The sequence below is a fragment of the Thermobia domestica genome, chromosome 16, assembly GCF_964235325.1.
Source record: "Thermobia domestica chromosome 16, izTheDome1.hap1.1, whole genome shotgun sequence".
Taxonomy (NCBI): Eukaryota; Metazoa; Arthropoda; class Insecta; order Zygentoma; family Lepismatidae; genus Thermobia; species Thermobia domestica.
In genome coordinates, this window is record NC_137469.1 from 141,888,258 (window position 1) to 141,909,931 (window position 21,674).

At 33.6% G+C, this 21,674-nt stretch overlaps 1 protein-coding gene across 1 annotated transcript in view; it reads right to left on the reverse strand.

The window, feature by feature from the left end:
* LOC145672638 (putative maltase-glucoamylase 2) overlaps positions 1-21,674 on the reverse strand; it is a 246,467-nt gene that overhangs the window by 61,943 nt on the left and 162,850 nt on the right. The window contains 1 exon segment of the mRNA XM_081741799.1: positions 17,813-17,900. Within this exon segment, the coding sequence (XP_081597925.1) occupies positions 17,813-17,900 (88 nt within the window).

A 21,674-nucleotide genomic window follows, 5' to 3' on the forward strand; every position in this document is an offset into this window, starting at 1 on the left:
TACAAAGGTATAAAAAAAGAGGGGGATCCCCGAGCATGACTCATACCTATTGCGCAATATTGCGCAATGCAATCAGACAGGTATAAAAGACTGACCGACATGTTTTTTTGTAATCACTTCCTGTTTGCCGTCTGAAGCGTAAAGTTTAGATATTTTTTGTGTGTGTGCGTTTATATTATTAGTGTGGTTTATTAATAGTGTGGTTTTGTTTTCTTTTGTAAGTAAGACATTTTATAATAATAATAATATTATATTATAAAAACTCAGTTCAGAATTATTATAGTAACACTGAGTTAGTTTTTAAAAAAAAATGGCAACAAAAAAGGTTATATCAAATACTATCAATTCTGATACTCTATTTAATAATAATTTAAAAAAAATTATTTTAAAATGTGATACTGATTTAAATGAGGATAGTGGATGTTTTTTAAAGAATAAAAGAAAAGACTGTTTAGATATATTAAAACAGGAACAAGATAATTCAGCACTTAAAGTAAATTTTTCTTTGGCTACAACTTTTGTAAAACCAGTAGATTTAGAAACATGTCGATTCTTTGTAAATAGTGGTAACGAAATTATTTTGCCGAGTACAGATGTGAATTCTATAATAGAAAAACTATTTAATAAAATTTTAGTTGAACAAGAAAATAGAGCAATTAAGAAATCAGGGTGGTCTTTATGTTCTGAACCAAACCATCACTTAGAAATTAAAATCAGTAAATATGATCCTCTTTCCGCTTCTTTATAAAATTACCTCAATGGATTTTATCCAAAAAGAAATGTGTTATAAATATTCAAAATAATGATAATAGATGTTTTATGTATAGTATTCTAGCTGCGTTGCATCCCGCAAAAGATAATCCACATCGTGTAAAAAATTACATACAATATATTAATACTTTATTACCATTATTTGAAAAAAACAATGTAAAATTTCCCGTCGAAATAGAACACATAAGCAAATTTGAACATATGTATAATTCTGTATTTCCTAAGGAACAAATTTCTATTAATATATATGGCATTAATTATGATCATGAAACTATTTTCCCGTTACGTATAAGCGAAAACACATGTGTAGATAAACGTATAGATTTACTGTATTGTGAAGAAAATTGCAACACTCATTATTGTTTAATAAAAAATCTCAATGCGTTATTGAAGAGTCATAAAGAGAAAACTTATGTAAAATTACCTCAATGGATTTTATCCAAAAAGAATTGTGTTTTAAATATTGAAAATAACGATAATAGATGTTTTATGTATAGTATTCTAGCTGCGTTGCATCCCGCAAAAGAACATCCACATCGTGTGAATAATTACATACAATATATTAATACTTTATTACCATTATTTGAAAAAACCAATATAAAATTTCCCGTCGAAATAGAACACATAAGCAAATTTGAACATATGTATAATTCTGTATTTCCTAAGGAACAAATTTCCGTTAATATATATGGCATTGATTATGATCATGAAACTATTTTCCCGTTATGTATAAGCGAAAACACATGTGTAGATAAACGTATAGATTTACTGTATTGTGAAGAAAATTGCAACACTCATTATTGTTTAATAAAAAATTTCAATGCGTTATTGAAGAGTCATAAAGAGAAAACTTATGTATAATTGCCTCAATTTTTTTATCCACAAAATGTGTTTTAAATATTGAAAATAACGATAATAGATGTTTTATGTATAGTATTCTAGCTGCGTTGCATCCCGCAAAAGAACATCCACATCGTGTGAATAATTACATACAATATATTAATACTTTATTACCATTATTTGAAAAAAAACAATATAAAATTCCCTGTCGAAATAGAACACATAAGCAAACTTGAACATATGTATAATTCTGTATTTCCTAAGGAACAAATTTCCGTTAATATATATGGTATTAATTATGATAATAAAACAATTTTTCCGTTACGTATAAGCGAAAACAGCTGTAGGTAAACATATTGATTTATTATATTTAAACTCTCATTAATGTTTAATTACAAATTTAAATGGTTTAGTTAGACATCAGTTAGGTAGTCATCAAACATTTATTTGTAGACGATGTTTAATATCTTTTTATAACAAATCAAAATTAGATGAACATGACAAATTATGTAAAGAACACACTCCAACCAAAATTAACATGCCGAAACAAGGAGAAGTTTTAAAATTTCGAAATTTGAAATTGTTATTACAGAATGATGTGATAATAATTGCAGATATGGAAAGTTTATTAAAACTTATAAATAAACAAAGTGGATCTCATACAGTACAAATTCACCAACATATACCATGCAGTTTTGGTTATATTGTATGTTGGAGTAACAACTATATGAAATCAGATATAGTTATTTATCGGGGAGAAAATGTATCGATGAAGTTTATGTCTGCTATGGAGAATGAATTAAGAAAAATCATAAACATATTAGATCAACAAAAACCATTAATACCATTAAATAGTTCTCAGTTACAGGAGTTTAACCTATCCACTGAATGCTCGGTTTGCGATAGTAAATATACGAGTAACAATAGAAAAGTTACTACCACGATCTATATTTAAAATGTGATGCACTTCTCACAGCAGATGTGTTGGAGAATTTTAGAATTTTGGAGATGAGACATGTTTAAATGCTTTTTGTATTGATCCGATTAATTGTTTTACTGCACCTGGGTTGGCATGGCAAGCCATGTTATATAGAACAAAAATTGAACTTGAAATTTTATCAGATATCAATATGTATATGTTTGTAGAAAAATCGATTCGCGGAGGTATTACTCAAGCTGTGTTAAGGTATGCCAAAGCTAATATTCCTTACGTGCATGATTTTGATGCGGAAAAAGAAAAATCTTATTTACTGTATATTGACATGAACAATCTGTACGGACTATCAATGATTGACTATTTACCATATGGTGGTTTTCGGTGGGAGGATAAAATTGACAATTGGCAAGACAAACATAAAATTATCAATTGGCCCACTGATAGTGAATGGGTTTTTTTTCTAGAAGTGGACTTAGAGTATCCAAATTATTTACACGAATACCATTCTGATTTTCCGTGTGCTCCAACTAATGAAGTTCCACCGAATGGTAAATACTCAAAATTACTATTGACACTTAAATCGAAATAGAATTATATCTTGCATTATAGAGTATTACAATTTTATCTAAAACAAGGTTTAATATTGGTAAAAGTACATAAAATATTATGGTTTCGTCAATCTAAATGGCTTGCATCTTATATTCAAGAAAATACTCAACGCCGTGCAAATGCTACAATTGAATTTGAAAAAGATTTCTATAAGTTATTAAATAATTCTGTATACGGAAAGACAATGGAGAATGTACGAAAACGAATTGATATAAAATTAATTAACAATGAAAAAAGTGTAAAAAATTAGTAGCGCAAAATCAGTTTCAAAATTGGGTAAAATTGGCTGATAATTTGGCATTATTTCATATGGTAAAAAAATCGGTAACCCTTAATAAACCAATTTACGTAGGAGCGACAGTTTTAGAATTATCAAAATTAGCACTATATAACTTCCACTATAATATAATGAAACCTCGATATGGGGATAAAATTAGAATTGCATACATGGATACTGACTCTTTCATTTACTATATTAAAACTAACAATATTTATAACCATATAAAAAATATGAATGACTATTTTGATACCTCAAATTATCCTGAAAATAATTCTTTATATAGCACAAAAAATAAACACGTTTTGGGTAAAATGAAAGACGAATTAGGTGGAGTTCCTATGATTGAATATGTTGGGTTACGAGCAAAAAATTATGCAATAAAAACTGGTGAAAATAAAGAATTGAAAAATGTAAAGGGATCAAGAAAAATGTAGTTAAAGAACAAATTACGTTTGACGATTATAAATCATGTATATTTAAAAACGAAACGATTCATAAAACACAATTTGAAATTAAAAGCAAATACCATAATTTAACAACAAATCAGGTAACAAAATTAGCGTTAGATCCGTATGATGACAAAAGAAAAATTTTAAATTGTAATATACACACTGTTCCTTGGGGGTATCATAATAAAGATTTAACATGTACGATTTGTATATTGTAAATACGATGTAATTTTTTTTGGATATATTAGTATTAAAAAAATATATCACAATCAGTTCGAGAACAAATAGTTGCAGAATTACATAAAAGTGCAAGACGAAACTATCCTCGAATATCCGTTATAACGAAAAGGATTCATGATTTATGGCAAGCTGATTTAGTTGAAATGAATAGTGGAAAATTGAAAGGTCTAGCAAAAATTAATCGAAATTACAAATATTTATTAACTGTGATAGATACATTCTCTAAATATACTTGGGCTATTCCTGTGAAAAATAAAACTGGGAAAGAAATTACACAAGCATTTATAACAGTACTGAGAAAAGCAAACAAAAGCCCTAAATTTTTACAAACTGATAGGGGTCGAGAATTTTATAATCCAGAGTTTCAGAAGGCGATGAACCAAAATAACTTTAAACATTATTCCACGTACAGTGATGTGAAAGCAAGTATTATTGAAAGATTTAATAGATCATTACGTAATTTAATGTGGAGAAAATTTACACTGTAGGGAAATTATAAATGGATTGGCATTCTGCCGGAATTACTACATAAATATAATAATACTATTCATTCCACTATTAAAATGAAACCTATCGACGCTATTAAAAAAGAAAATGAAAAACATCTATTCACAAACATCTATTTCAAAAAGTTTTCTGTGATAAAAAGAAAAAGTAAATTTAAGATAGGTGAATATGCAAGAATTAGTAAACTTAAGCGTCCTGGTTTTGATAGAGGTTTTACACGCAATTGGAGTACAGAAATTTTTCGAATTGCTAAAGTTTTCTTCACTAATCCTCCGACATATCACTTAGTAGACTCAAATAATAAACCTATTGAAGGAAGATTTTACGGACACGAATTACAATTAACGAAATTTCCAAAAACATATTTAATTGAAAAAGTTTTGCGAAAGAAAAATAATAAGGCCTATGTGAAATGGTTAGGTCTACCAAAAAGTGAAAATTCTTGGATTGATTTAAAACATACTATATTGTAAAAAAAGAGAAGTCAAGAATTTATAGGTGAAGCATGTCGTCACAAGTATTTCTTGTAGATTTTATAATTTCAAAAGGTGAATTTTATATTTTAAATTCTAGCAACACTGTAAATTTTCGTTGCTTAGTTAAATTGTCATCATCATCATCATCACGAGGTCTATCAGTATCACAAGTAAAAAGTATATTAAATCAAATTTGTTCTTCCACAAACGCTGTTTTTTATGTAAAGGAGAAAAGAAAACAAAATATTTTAAAACGCTATTTAAAATAAATGCAATATATCTGTAATAGATGGAATGGAAAATTCCTTTTACATGTATGGTAGCAGGTCCTACAGGATGTGGAAAATCATATTTTGTTAAAACATTTCTTGACCATTATAGTAAGTTATTTAAAAATATTGTATGGTGTTATGGTGAATGGCAACCGTTGTATGATACTCTTTCAAACTGTACGTTTAAAGAAGGTTTACCTCAAAATAATGAATTTCAAGCCCACGAAGGTCCACATCTTGTCATTATTCATGATTTAATGCGTGAGTGTGACCATCGGATTGTAGATATTTTTACTAAGGGTAGCCATCATAGAAATATAAGTGTAATATTTATCACACAGAATATTTTTCATCAACAAAAAGGAATGCGGGATATTTCGTTAAATTGTCATTATATTGTTTGTTTTGAAAATCCTAGAGACCAAGCTCAAATTAATTATCTCGCACGACAATTGTATCCAGGTAATACAAAATTTATTCAAGAAGCATATTAGATGCAACTCGAATTGCACAAGGTTATTTACTCTTTGATTTAAAACAAAATACTCTTGATGAGCAGCGAGTTCGAACAAATATCTTTCCAACAGATTCTTTTAATTATGTTTATGTACCTGTAAAAAATAATTGTAATATGGTTTATATTCTAACAACTATTTGTGCTTTAATAGCCGTAAAAAATGATTAGTAAGGAAAATGCACATTTGTTAAAACTTTTAGCAAAGTCAAAACCGAAAGCACGTAGGGCAATTTTACAAAATGCAGATCCTGATTTAATTCGCTCTATTTGTGAATGTTCCTATAACGTATTACAGGGAAATGTTCCATTAAATAAAACAGAGATAAATAAGCTAAAAAAATATAAAAAGGAACTGAGATATTTGGTGAAAAAAAATCCGTCATTAAAACAAAAGAAAAAACGAATAATTATACAAAAAGGTGGTTTTCTTACTGCTTTGCTTGCACCTATTATTGGAGGTATACTATCTAGTTTAATTAAATAATTATGCAAAACGCACAAAAATTTATTTTAATCTCACCAGAAAAATTACATCACTATCAAACGATATCTAATCTTGATGATGAAATGAAAGAAATTTTAAATAATAAAAGTTTAAATGCAGAAGAAAAATGGACAAAATATAGAGAAGTCTTACAAAAATATTTAAATATAATTCAAAAACCGGCAGCAGTTACAACAACAACAGCAACTACTACTACTACTACTACGGAGGAAGAAGAACAAGAGGATGAGGAGGAGGAGGAGGACGATGAGATAATATCTACTCTCCCTGAAATTTGTAAACGTAAAGCGAGACCTTTATTACGTAAATTGAAACAAAATCCAAATATTCAATGGGACGATAATGGAAATGTGAATATTAATAATAAATTAATTCCAGGTGCAAATATAGTGGATTTGATATCCGATTTTGTTAGATGTCGTAAGAAAAATATTTCAGTTGCTGGCTGGAAACCTTTTGCTACATTATTAGCAAAATCCAATATACCCTTAGAGTACATTGGTACTCCTCAACGAATAGATTATATTAGAAAACTAACAGAAGACGAAGAAGACGAAGAGGATGGTCCTCCACCCCGTAAACGCAAATGGTGTACTTATAAGTAGTGATGTGAGGTGAAAAATTTTCCGCGGAAAATTTTCCATTTCGGAAAATTTTCCGCTATATTTTTCCGGAAAATTTTCCGTTCTAATAAAATATCAGTAATGAAGTAACAATTCCTCAGCAATCATAAATATGTTTGAATTCATGTATAGAAATGTTAAAAAGTGAAAGATCGTTTAAAGAATCTGAAAATTTTCATGGCTCAGACAATTTTCAGTACCATGTAAGAACAAATGAAAGTTTTTCATGAATCGAAATATTTTCTCTTATATGGAAAAATTGAATAACTTCGGTTTTTATGTCGGAAAATTTTTATCATTTTGAAGCAAAAAGTAAAACAGCTTTTTGTGAATCGGAAAGTTTTTTTGCTCTGTAGAAACAAGTGAAAGGAATTTTTATGAATCGGAAAATTTTAATCACGATGTAGAAACAAGTGTGGAAAAAAAACTTTTCATAATCCGGAGAATTATGGATAATCTGTATAGTGATGTTAGGTGGAAAATTTGCCACTATATTTAACTGCACATAAAGTTACAAAATTGAATTACTGTAGAAGAAAGTTAGTCAGCAACCAATTATAATTTTCCAATTAGCTTTCGGTAACGGGAAAATTTTCTAATATTTCAAGTTGAGAAGTAAAATTTTACACAGTGCTTCTCTCTCTCTCTTCCTCTGCGAGCTCCTTCGTTGCTAAGCGGTTAGCATACGCGCCTTTGGCATGCAAGACCTTTCTTTAATTCCCAGCGGGAGCTCATGTAGTTCGGATTCCACGTTAATTAGTTGGTCCAGTCTTATATGGTCTCGCTGCTGAGAAGGTCGTTAAACTCAAAATCAACTCAATTCAACTTCTCTCTCTCTCTCTCTCTCTCTCTCTCTCTCTCACACACACACACACACACAGAGAGAGAGAGAGAGAAAGAGAGAGAGAGAGAAACACTGTATATTTTTACTTTTCAACTTAAAATAGAAAATTTTCTGGTTTCCGAAAGCTAACTGGAAAATTATAATTTGTTGCTGTCTAACTTTCCTCTACAGGAGTTGAATTTTATAGCTGAATGTGCAGTTAAATATAGTGGAAAATTTTCCACCAAATATCACTATACATAATATCCAAAATTCTCCGGATTAAGTTTTTTTCACTTGTTTCTACATCGTGATGAAAATTTTCCGATTAATGAAAATTCCTTTCACTTGTTTCTACAGAGAAATAAAATTTTCCAATTCGCAAAAAGTTGATTTAATTTTTGCTTCAAAATTATGAAAATTTTCCGACTCATGACGAGTTCTTTAATTTTTCCATACAAGACAGAAATTATTTCGATTCATGAAAAAGTGTTTCACTTGTTCTTACATAGTACTGAAAATTGTCTGAGCCATGAACATTTTCAGATTCTTTAAACGATCTTTCACTTTTTAACATTTCTATACATGAATTCAATCAATTTTATGAATACTGAGGAATTGTTACTTGATCACTGATATTTGCTAAGAAGGGAAAATTTTCCAGAAAAATATAGAAGAAAATTTTCCACCTCACATCACGGCTAAACAACGATGTAGGAATAAGTGGAGTATGTTTTTATGAATCGGAAAATTTTCCGTTTCAAAATTTTCCGGATAATTTTCATCACTGTATAGGATAGTCAATTTTTCGATTCATGAAAAATTGTTTCACTTGTTCCTACATAGTACTGAAAATTGTCTGAGCCATGAAAATTTTCAGATTCTTTAAACGATCTTTCACTTTTTAACATTTCTACACATGAAGTTCATTGATTTTATGAATACTGAGGAATTGTTACTTGATCACTGATATTTGTTAAGAACGGAAAATTTTCCAGAAAAATATAGAAGAAAATTTTCCTCTTCACACCACGGCTAAACAACGATGGAGCAATAAGTGGAGTATGTTTTTATGAATCGGAAAATTTTCATCACTGCTTATAAGCAATAATAATAATATTCTATTGCAATCTATTGATATTTTTAAGTATATAGAAAGAAAGAAAGAAAGAAAGATGAATGAGCCATACCTTAATTATTACATACATCAAGCAGGAGGTAATTATAACGTGTATAGAGGTACAGCATATCAAGAAGGTTATGGCATTGGTAGTTTTCTAGGAGGTTTATTTCGTACTGTATTTCCTTTATTAAAACAAGGTGCAAAAACTGTTGGTAAAGAATTGATACGTACAGGAATTAATGTAGCAGGAGATGTACTAGATAATAATAGACCTATTGAAGAGTCTTTGCATGATCGATGGCAAGAAGCTAAAACAAATTTAAAAAATAAAGCTCAAAATAAATTAAATCAAGTGTTGGAAGTATCTGGAAGAAGAAAAAGAAAGAAAGTTCATTTTAGTGGTGCTGGTGGTGGTGTGAAACGGATAAAAAGATCCAAAGATATTTTTGATTGATTAATTATGGAGCAAAGTGATAGTTTTTATCTCACACTTCCTAGCAATAGTTCTATGGAATATTTTCCTCAAAATACTCTTGCTTGTTATACTACTAAATTATATCAACCTATTGTACTGGAGAAGGGAGTGTGGGAAACAGCTGTTGTTGAAATGCATTATACAAGTTCATTTCAGAATGTTTCCAAATATACAAATAATATTTATTATCGTCTCATGAATACAAAAAACTGGAACATAACTCAAATCTTACCAGGCCACTATTATCATGTTGATGATATTCTATCTCAAATTAATCATAAAAGTGATATATTAAATTTACAATTAAAAGTCAAAGCATCAGTGAAACGAATTGAAGTTAATAGAGTAATAAAAGATCAAGAGAAGCATATACATGTATGCCTATCTCCTGAACTAGCCAGAATACTAGGTTTTGATCATTTTCAGCAAGAAGATATTGCAGTTGTTCATCATGCTCGTTATCCACCTGATTTACAAAAAGCGCTACCTACACTTATGTATATTTACAGTGATATTGTAGAACCACAAATGGTGGGTGACACCGTAGCTCCATTGTTACGTATTATAAATACAAATATTACAGATCATGGTATTAATAATGTACATATTTTTGATAATCCTCATTATGTCACCGTGCAACGTAAACAATTTGATCAAATTATTATTGATTTAAGAGATAGTACAGGTAATCCACTTCCTTTCCAATATGGCAGTGTATGTGTAAAATTACATTTTCGTAGACGTAATATGGTATTGTAAATTTTACCATGTGTGAATATTAATAGTAAGAAAAGAGAAAAAATGCAGTGTGAGTGTATGAAATCAGAATTAGATTTATTTGCTGGTTTACCCACTCAAACCAGTATTATAGGTAATAAAATAGTTCCATATAAAACTGTGGCTTCAATAGCTGATAATGCACCAATAGAATTTGTAGTCCCCGGTCATGGGGATGACTATATTGACTTACCGCACACAATGTTATATGTTAAAGGTAAAATTACTAAATCAGATGGTTCTAATTTAACTTCTGCCGATAAGAAAATCGGCCCTGTAAATGATTTTCTCAATGCAATGTTCAGTGAAGTGCAATTATATTTAAATAATCAAATTATTTCCTACTCTTCACATACATATCCATATCGATCGTATATTGAAAAACTACTAAATTATAATGCTGAAGCTAAAACAACGCATCTTCAAACATCAATGTGGTTTAAAGATACTGCAGGGCATATGGACAGTGTGGCCGACGCTAATGTAGGATTTAAACAACGTTTTCTTCTCACTGCTTTAAGTCAGTCATTTGAATTATTGGGTTATATTCATGCTGATATTTTCAATCAGGAGAAATTTTTACTGAATGGTGTACAATTGCGTATTAAACTAATTCCAGCTAAACCTACATTTTGTCTAATGGGTGACGCAGATGCTGATGGAAAAGTTGTAATTACAGATGCAACATTGCTTGTGAAAAATGTTGATGTGTCACCAGCAGTTAAAATAGCACAAAATAAAGTATTACAAAATCCTAAATTTAGAATAAAATATCCTATAACAAAAGTGCAGGTGAAGACAGAAACTCTGCCACAAGGAATTATGGATAGTACACTTCCAGATCTGTTTTCAGGCATAGTGCCTAAACGTATTATTATTGGTTTTGTTACTAATGCTGCTTTCAATGGTACTTATCAAACAAATCCATTCAATTTTCAACATTTTAGTATGTCATTTTTTACATTGTATGTTGATGGAAATCCAATGCCCTTCAAACCTTTACAACCAGATTTTGATAATAAGCTATATGTACAAGCATATTCTACGTTATTTACAGGTTCAGGTATTTATTATTCTAATCAAGGTAATAATATTTCACTCGCTGAATATCCTAATGGTTATACTCTACTGGTGTTTGATTTAACTCCTGATTCAAGCGCAAGTGCTGCATTTCATACTAGTCCGCAACGGCAAGGAAGTATACGTTTAGAGGTTCATTTTAAAGAAGCACTGCCATCTCCTGTAACAACAATTATTTATGGTGAATTCTCTTCAGAATTAGAAATTGATTTTAAGAAAAAATATATATATTAATTAAAGAAAATGTTAAATATAATTGAGCTTTATGAAGCATTACAACAAAATTTGCCTAAAGATCATTTTATTGGTGTGTATGCTGCTGATGAGTTACGTTTGTTTATTCATACATTTCCAGCCGCCATAATTATAAATACTGATTCTAGTGATAAGCCTGGTGAACATTGGGTTGCTGTTTATATATCTAATATGTGTGTGGGAGAGTATTTCGATAGCTATGGTATACCTCCCTATATACAACATCATATAAGGTTTTTAAAACGAAACTGTCTGTATTATACATGGAATAATAGACGTATTCAAGGTGATTTATCTCAATTTTGTGGACATTACTGTTTCCTATATTTAGCATGTCGTGCATCTGGTTATTCGTTGCACGATTTTTTAAACAAATTCTCACTCACTACTATTGATGCTAATGATATTATGCTTTATTCATTTATGAGAGTATGATGATGTTATTTTTTTAAACTCCGCCATTGCCGGTCCCAAGCCCTGGATGAGAAAGGAGGAGGGTTGGGGGGTTGCTACCCCCGTAAAAGAAAATAAGCCATACTCTTTTACTAGCCCTGCTATGTTACATTAAAATAGGGGTTGGAAACGAGTACACCCCTTAAAAGGGAATGAATCTTACGTATTCTCTGGTCTGCTGTGTGTTCATTGTCTCAGTGTAATTTCTGCTATGTTAAAATAAGGGTTGGAAAAGGGAACGAGTTCACCCCCCTAAAAGACCATGGGTTCAAATAGGGGTTGGAAAATATACCATACTCTAAATAAGGGTGGAACGAGTCTTATGTATCTGTTGTGTGTTCGTAAAAACGAGTACACCCCCGCTATGTTACGTAGTCTCTGTCTGATGCGCTATGTTGAAATAGGGGTTGGAAAACGAGTACACCCTTAAAATGGAGGATGTTGTGTGTTACGTAGTCTCAGTGTAATTTCTGCTATGTTAAAATAAGGGGTGGAAAATAAGCCATGCTCTGTTCTGTGTTCATAATCTCAGTGTAATTTCTGCTATGTTAAAATAAGGGTTGAAAAATATGCTCATAAAAGGGAACGAGTTCACCCTCTAAAAAGTGGTCATAAAAGGGAACGAGTCTTACGTATTATCTGTTGGCTGGTGCTCGTAGTCTCTGTCTGATGCGCTATGTTGAAATAGGGGTGGAAAATATGCTCATAAAAGGGAATAAATTCACCCCTAAAATGTGTTACGTAGTCTCAGTGTAATGTTGGGAAATAAACCATGTTCTTTTATTAGCTGTGCTATGTAATTTCTGCTATGTTAAAATAGGGGTTGAAAAATATGCTCATAAAAGGGAACGAGTTCACCCCTTAAAATGTGCTCATAAAAGAGAACGAGTTCACCCCTGAAAGAGTGTTCATAAATGGGAACGAATCTGTTCTGCTATGTTCGAATAGGGGTTGGAAAATATGCTCATAAAAGGGAACGAGTTCACCCCTAAAATGGAGGTCGCAAAAGAGAACGAATACATCCCTTAAAAAGTGCTCATAAAAGGGAATAAATTCACCCCTAAAATGGAGGTCGTAAAAGACCGTGGGCTCACGGTGTACGGTGGTCATTTTCCCAGGGGCTTGTGAGTTGTTCTCTTATGTTCTATGTTGTCCTATTATGGCCCAGATCGATCATTTTTCTACTACTTACAAATATCCTTGGATAATAGTGCATACAAATTTAAGTTGCAATTTTATCGTATACAAGCTTCACAAAATAAAGTCATTCCAAAAGAGATTTATGATGTGTTATATAAAGCTTTTCAAACAAAATTAAAATATCAAATATCAGTACAAGACATATTAAAAGTTTTACGTAGAACAACGCAAACATTCAATGTATTATGAGGAAGCTGATTTAATACCCCCCCCCTTCTTTGCAGATGAAAACCCATTAAACTTAAAGCATATGGAAGAAACATTTAAAATGAGTTTCAAAAGTATCTTTTAACCTATCATAAACTTTACAAAGTGTGGTTTGTATTGGCTATTAAAACAGAGTATAAATATTGATATTTAATTATAAACATCGAAAAAGAATGATATTTAAATAAAAACTTTATTAGAGAAGTTGAATTGGAAATTACCATATAATAGTTGTGAATATACTTTATAATGTTACAGATAGGAAATGTGATGGTTCAAATATTAACATTAATGAGATTCAAATAATTGTTTAAAAATTTTGATGATGTTGTTAAGAAGGAAAAATTTGGCAAATACAGAACAAATAACATTTGTAACCAACGCTTTGTGAGTCATGCATATGTTAAAACTGAACTAGATAAACTCTTTAGAACAAATAACGAATTATAGTTTGATTTAATAACAAAAGATAGTTAATGTAACTAATGCAATTAATCAACTGGATGTAGTAACTGTATAATATAATTAAACAATTTATAGGTGAAAAACAAATTTGAAGATGAACTAAGATCATTACAAGAAACATCAAAGAGTCATAGTATTTGATGAGGCCAAGTGGTTAGTTGGCGAAACTGTTACACGTTAATATTTTTTGCAATAAACATATTGTTTGCTAAGCGAGTAGTTTAAGTCAGATTTGAGAACATACGGATATAATCTCGATAAGATCGGAATATTTATTTGAAGATAGAATATTTACATACTATCTGTTTTAATACCTTATGTGATGTAATACAGAAAGTAACACTTGTGTAAAAGTTTGGAATATCAGCTCCATTCCATTGGCTTGTGTGCAAGTGTTCGATTAGTTCATAAGTTAGCTCATAAATTACTCGAAAATTCACATAAAATTACTCAAACCAAAGGAATATAAATGGGGTAAGAAGTGATAATTCCCAAGCAATTATGATCATGAGAGATTATGCTTTAAGGTATAAATGAAACTCTACAATTTCAATTGATGAAATAAAAACTATGATAGATAGAAGGAAAAAAGGAAAGAGAAAAGATGAGATTTAACTTCTAGGTTAGGAAATGACCAGTTTCCTTACCAGGAATGATTCCATATCGGGACCAAGCACCTGAAAAAACCTATATATCATCTGAAAGGTCTTGCCAAGAGAAGTACAACACCATTTTCAAATCACGGGCAAACCCGCAACCTCTCTCTATATGGGGAGAGTTTATTGCTGTTTGTGACCCTATGTATGGTATATTCGACAGAAGTAAAACTGAATGTTACATCGCATCAAACGTAAGCCCCTGAGCCCATCATGTTCCTGAACGGTTCATTGCTAGAACGTGACTAGGACAAGGATTTGAAAATATCATTTTGCACCCAAACGTACCCATTTCGTCAGCGTTGTCAACGAATTGTAAATACAGCGTGGCTCATGGTTTCTGTACCACTGGATATATATCCATGAAACGTGACATAAACATATCCGTCACTAGAGAAAGTATACTTCGGTCATATTCCTCTCCCAAGAACCCCAGTTTGTTAGTTTTGCCAACCAAGCATTAGAATAAGAAACTGTAAAACAGGTTCCGTACGATGAGACGTTTATACACCAAACTTGACAGAAACACCATGCGAACAATAGCAAAAAGCTAGCAACAAGCCAAACTACAGCATTGGCGAATATAAGTAAACTGTGATCCATACTAGGTTTGTGGTATGTTAGTGAACCCACCAGCATCCATGTTGTCAGTTATGTCCTCCAATACGGTAGATTTCATCCAAAAATCTTGAATGTTCGCATTCATTGGCAACACTGTCACACTGGGGTGGTTTGGAGATGGAGACACTTACACTTATATTTTCCATTGTCCAATGTTGCTTCTGTCACATTTGTCATATATTCGTTCAATGGCATTCACTCCATTTTCAACATTGTGATGTTAATACTTCTTGGCAACACTGGCAACCTAGAATGGTTGAAAGACGGTTACACTCAACAGCTTTTTGCTATAGTTCGTGTGTTGTTTCTGCCGAGTTTGGTGTATAAACGTGTCATCATACGAAACCTGTTTTACAATATCTTATTTTTATACTTGGTTGGCAACACTGGCAACACTGTCCTAAGTATATTTTCTCTAGTGACGAATGATGTTTATGCCACGTTTCATAGATATATATTCAGTAGTACAGAAACCATCAGCCACACTGTATTTACAATTCGTTGGGAACACTGACGAAATGGGTAAGTTTGAGTGAGAAGTGATATTATCAAATCCTTGCTCGAGTCATGTTCTAGCAATGAGCCGAACAGGAACACGATGGGCTCAGGGGCTTAGGCGTGATGCGTCGTAACATTCATTTCTACTTCTGTCGAATATACCGTACATAGGGTCACGAACAACTACAAACTGGCCCTATATAGGGTCAGGTTGCTGGTTTGCCTGTGATTTGAAAACGGTTTCGTACTTCTCATGGAAAGAGCTTTCAGATGATATATAGGTTTTTCCCAGGTACTCGGTCCCGGTGTGGAATCATCCCTAGTTAGTTATTCTTTGTTCTCGATGATGCTGAAATTGATCCAAACTGGTGAAATTATTCTGCAAAGTTGTACGATTTCCTACTGTAAACGTAAAAGAACCAATGACAAACTTGACGATTGCATTTCATATTCCGTCAAATTTGCTTGGAATGAACAAATCAAGGTCAACGAGTGGATGGTTATAGCTCAACTCAATGATATCTGGATACTGGCATGGACATCGTTTTATAGGCTGCTTCTGCGGTGATGAATTTTTGGAGATCTCAGCTGCCAGTCTATCTGAGGATGGTCCTATCCACCCATTGTGATTGGTGTAGCGATAGACTTCACTCGCTGTCTGTAGAGACAATCCACTTCGAGATGTGTGTTTCAAGAGTTTTGATAGTAAAGTGCACTGACATCTTCGGTCATACAACCAGGGATGTTCTTGAAATCCAAAGAACTCTGATGTGATGGTTGAAGATGCACTAGTGTATCGTTTATTTGTTTCAATTACAAAATGATGGAATGAATGCAATTATTTTACGAATACTTGTCTGACAATTTACAGCAAGGGTAGAAGGTTTCTGAAGTTAAGCTTTGAAAATTGAGAGAGATTTAGCAAAGATTTTAAATGGTTCCAGTTAACCCTTTTCCGGGCCGTGGGAAGATATCTTCCCAAAATCATAGTGTCAAAAGTGCATTATTTAGGTTGGTGGGAATAGCATTTCCCTGTTGGTTATCGTGCAGTAAGGCAGGTCTAAAATGACTATTTTGGAGAACAAATTCCTGCTTCTGCTGATGTGATTAGCACGCACGTTAGTGCGCACCATCTGGCGTGTAAATAGTAAGAACTTTTTATTGTTTTCTGTTTCCATACAATTCGCTCCACACCCATTAGCATCGGGAGAGGAGGGCAAGAGGGGGCATTTTCCCTCCACTGGAAATTGAAATACCCCTAATGTTATGCAATTTGAGGCAGTTTCGAGACAAAATTGCCTATTTTCATGAGTTTTGCCCCCATGGAAAATGTTGCCATCCCCTGGAAAAAATCCTGCCGGCTCCTAGGTCCATACCATTCGCTTTCCATGTGCGCTCTTGTTTTCTGAAAAGAAATTTACCTAAAATACCGAAAATAGTAATTTTGGTGATGTATCCAGGGACAGCGCCAAGGGATTCAGGAGGCAAGTGGCCCCAGATCTTCCCTTGTCCTTCGTTTTGTCCCCACAGAGTTTTACTATTTTAATTATTATTGCACATATTGTATTAATATTGCTTATTTTTTATATGTTTTGTTTGACTTACCCCCATTCCAAGCTTGTCTTCCCCCAGGGCCATCGTAACTCTGAGAACCTAGCGGCGAACCTGTTTGTTTCTGGCAATTCGTGGATGGCCAGCATGCAGTTTTCATGCAATGCAGCCAACATGCAATATAAAAAAGAATATTCATTCTTCTACTGTGGGAAAAAACCGCTTTAAATTACGCTCGTGGGAAGCATACTTCCCAACCCATAATCTATGGGAAATACATAGAATAAATGGAATCCACAAACATAATTATTCATATTCGCCTGGTGGAGATCTTATTTTAATAGGCATTACACAGCATCATATCTACAAAAAACGGCCCGGAAAAGGGTTAAGGAATAATTTAAACACTCCACGGAAGATGTAGTAACATTACAGCAACTTTACAGCGCTACATATTACTGCACCACTGTTACTCAGGCAATCACAATCATCTCAACTTAATGTAGTTTTCTCCACAAAAAGTGTTAAACGAAACCACAATTAAAGAAAACTTCTCACGATGTAGGATCTCAAATTCTTAGTATATACTTTACATAACTTACTTGGCCAATAAGGAGGATCATCCCATAATCTACTGTTATTTCCTTCCATACACCGTAAGTCTCTATTGTTTATTGGTTCATTACCTTCCTGAAAATGAACACAAACGATTGTAAGAAAGTTATTAAGTAATACAAACATCCATTTTGTTATGCAAATATTTGGAAACGTACATATGGTTATCATTCCAGTAACTTCAACAAAATAGTTATCGCTATTTACGTCATTCCCGAACATGTTATAGTGGTTGGACGGTTTACGATTCTTCTTATTCTTGGTGACGTGTGCAGGAGTTGTCCTAGACAATATTCGATTGGAGAGAATAGTTTTATTAAGTTTCCATAACTACACACACACACACACACACACACATATATATATATATATATATATATATATATATATATATATATATACGAGGCGTGTTGGTGTGTTTTTTAAGTAAGGTCCGTTTGAACATAAGTACACAACGAAACGTTTTTTCAAAAAAGTAAATGTATTTTCAGAAAGTACATACTTTACTCTATTTTTCGACAGAGTTACCAAGTTTGTTCAAACACTTATCATACCTCTCAATCAATTTCAAAATACCTTCTTCATAAAAACTTGCCGCCTGCTCCGATAACCAAGAGTTCCCTGCCGTTTTCACATCGTCGTCATCATTGTAACGATTGCCAGTGAGGTGTTGTTTGAGGTGGAGGAACAGATGGTAATCGCTGGGCGCAAGATCAGGACTGTAGGGTTGGTGGTCTAAAACTTCCCAACCAAAACTGTCCAACAAATCGCGGGTCTGACCTGCAGTATGAGGTCTTGCATTGTCATGGAGAAGGACAATGCTCTTTGTCAGCATGCCGCGTCGTTTGTTTTGAATCGCTCTGCGTAGCTTTCTCAGGGTTTGGCAGTATGCTTCTGCATTGATAGTGGTTCTTCGTTGCATGAAGTCGACCAACAAAACACCACGCCTATCCCAAAACACCGACGCCGTGATTTTGCGCTGGGACAGAGTCTGTTTGGCCTTCACCTTTACAGGCGAGTGTGTGTGTCTCCATTCCACGCTCTGTTGCTTCGATTCAGGCGTGATATGCGAAACCCATGTTTCGTCTCCAGTTACGATCTGACTCAAGAAGCCGTCATCTTCCTCGTGATAAGGAGTCAAGAACTTCATCGCACACAAATCTTTAGTTTTTGTGGTCCTCTGTTAGGACTTTCGGGACCCAACGGGAGAACAGTTTCCTAAACTTTAGGTGTTCAGAAACAATTTTGTACGTAAAGCACTGATCTCGGCACGTCAGGAAATTCGTTTGAGATACCTGTTATTTAGAAGCGCCTGTTCTCACGAATCCTCGCTTCAACTGAAGCCACCAAATCGTCTGTAATCGAAGAGGAGCGACCGGATCGGTTCTCATCATGGACGTTGTCACGGCCATTTTTGAATTTTCGTACCTACTTACGCACTTTACTTGCAGTCATAACAGTATCACCGTGCACTTCGCAAATTTGTCGATGTATTTCTGCAGCAGACAGGTTTCTTGCTGACAAAAACCGTATCACTGACGAACCTCACACGCGGCGGGCGACTTGATAGTCTTAAACATTGTGAAAGCACAGAACACAACCGTACAGGTCAGCTACAGAGCTGAAACTGAGCACAGTTGTTCCCGAGGCATGCCGGTACACGACGCACAAGCTCGTTGCGGTATGCGCGCGAACTACTAGTGTCTACAACAAAACGGACCTTACTTAAAAAATACGCCTCGTATATAGTAGAGGGGGCAAGAGCACATGGGGGGCAAGGATACGATCACCTAAAGATAGGGGAATATATTCGCGTATGGTAATTGCTCGTCACGTGGAGTTTGATGTTAATGGCGTCTAGAACCTAAACAAGTTTGAATGTGCTGCGGAAAGCTACAAGCTATCTACGTAAGTATTTATGTTTATCTTATAGTTTGATATAATATTGGGACATATGTACTTAAGGAATAACTTACACATTTTTTTAACGATTTCAAAATACTGTAAACCGTTAGTTTCTAATATATCCATTGTTTGACAGGGTGGAGTAAATTGACTTTCTTCCAACAGTTGACCGCAACATCAGGGGAAGTCCATTGTGTAGTTAGGGGGTAAGTGTACGCAGATACCGACGGGGCAAGGATACGCGTGCGTACTCTTGCCCCTTCTTTTCTATGAAAAAAAACAATTTGATTTATAATAGACACTGGTGGCATGAGCTACGAATACTGGTTCCCATATGTAGAATATGACGTTAAGAATCCTGATATTTTCTAATGTACGATGAACAAATTGTTATTCTAAATACGACTCCTCACATAACAATATCTAAAGCAAACTCATCTAACTTTACCTAGCCTGAAGTGAGTAAAATGATTATGTAACATTTACCGGCAGAAGCATTGGGGAAGTCCGGGAGCCCATCTTCTGAGCAATTGTAACGCCCCGGACGTGGCAATAATGCATCAACATAGTGTAAAATTAATACATTTAAGTGTATTACGGACACGACAAAGAGTCTACGATTGCTCATCACATGATCTTATAAACTTATACATTTAGAAGGTGTCTTTTACGGTAAATGAAACTACATTTTTTTTCAGATCATTCTGCACACACATCAGTGGAAACCAAACAGGCTGCTTCTTACAGAACAAGAGTTTACAGAAGCGAGAGAGACAGTGGAGGGGGGCGGAGCAAGAGGAGCGTCTCTTCAATGTTACCCTAGTAGTTAACAAACATTCTTTACTACAAGAAACTGATGAAATAAGCTGACATTGGAAACTATATGTTTATAAATGATCTAAATATTATCTTATGTTTGTATTCTATACATTCTCATTACTGACATAAGGAGAATTATGGATTTTTCTTTCTTGGAAGAGATTGGACAGAGTTTTTCTGTAGTAGGCATCCAACTATTGCTTTGCAACAGCTTTCAAAGACTGGTCTGGAAAGAGGTCACGGTTTTAGCAAGCACAAGTTGAAAGCTTCTTTAATTGTCTATAAGATCTTGTAAGAGAAAACGGTTTCCCTACACATAATATCTACAATATGGACAAAACTCGCATATATACAATTCCAAAGATGTTGTTGACTAAAGGAAAACCAGTTGTGAATAAAATTGTGCCTAGTGATCATGGAGTTATCACCAGAGCAGTTTTCTGCAAGAGTGCATCTGGTTCCTTTATTCCACCTGCATTGATATTTCCCAGAGATCGAATGAAAGAGGAGTTTGTCGAAGGAGCGCCACCGGGGTCTGTGAGAATAATATCTAATTCTGGTTTCCTCAATTCACAACTTTGCGTCAAATGGCTGCATCACATACACCAACATGTGTGATCAAATCCAGTCACGAAAAAGGTATTGTTACTTCTTTACAATCAGTACTCCTACATTTCAATTGAGGCGATTGATGTCTGCAGGGAGAATGGGATTGTGATGTTAAATTTATCGCCCCATACCAGCCATAAGTTGCAACCATTAGATTGCTCCTTTTTTTGACCTACTGAAATCTTGGTCTTCAACAGCGTGTGATAAATGGATGAGGAATCATCCATCCCACCAGATTACACAATTCCAAGTTGCGAATTTGTTCACTGAGGGCTACTACAAAGCTGCAATCATTGGTAATGTAATGTTTGGCTTTAGAATGTGGAATTGTCAAACTTAACCCAGATGTGTTCACTGAAGAAGATTTTCCTCTTTCTACTGTGGATGTCGTAAAAGTAGAAGCCAGCTCTGAATATGGAAGCATTCCTGAAGCAACGAATCAAGCAGAAAACCTGAATAGAGAACAAAATCTTTCATTGGAGGATTCACTAGAAGTAAACAGGAGCCCAATCGGCG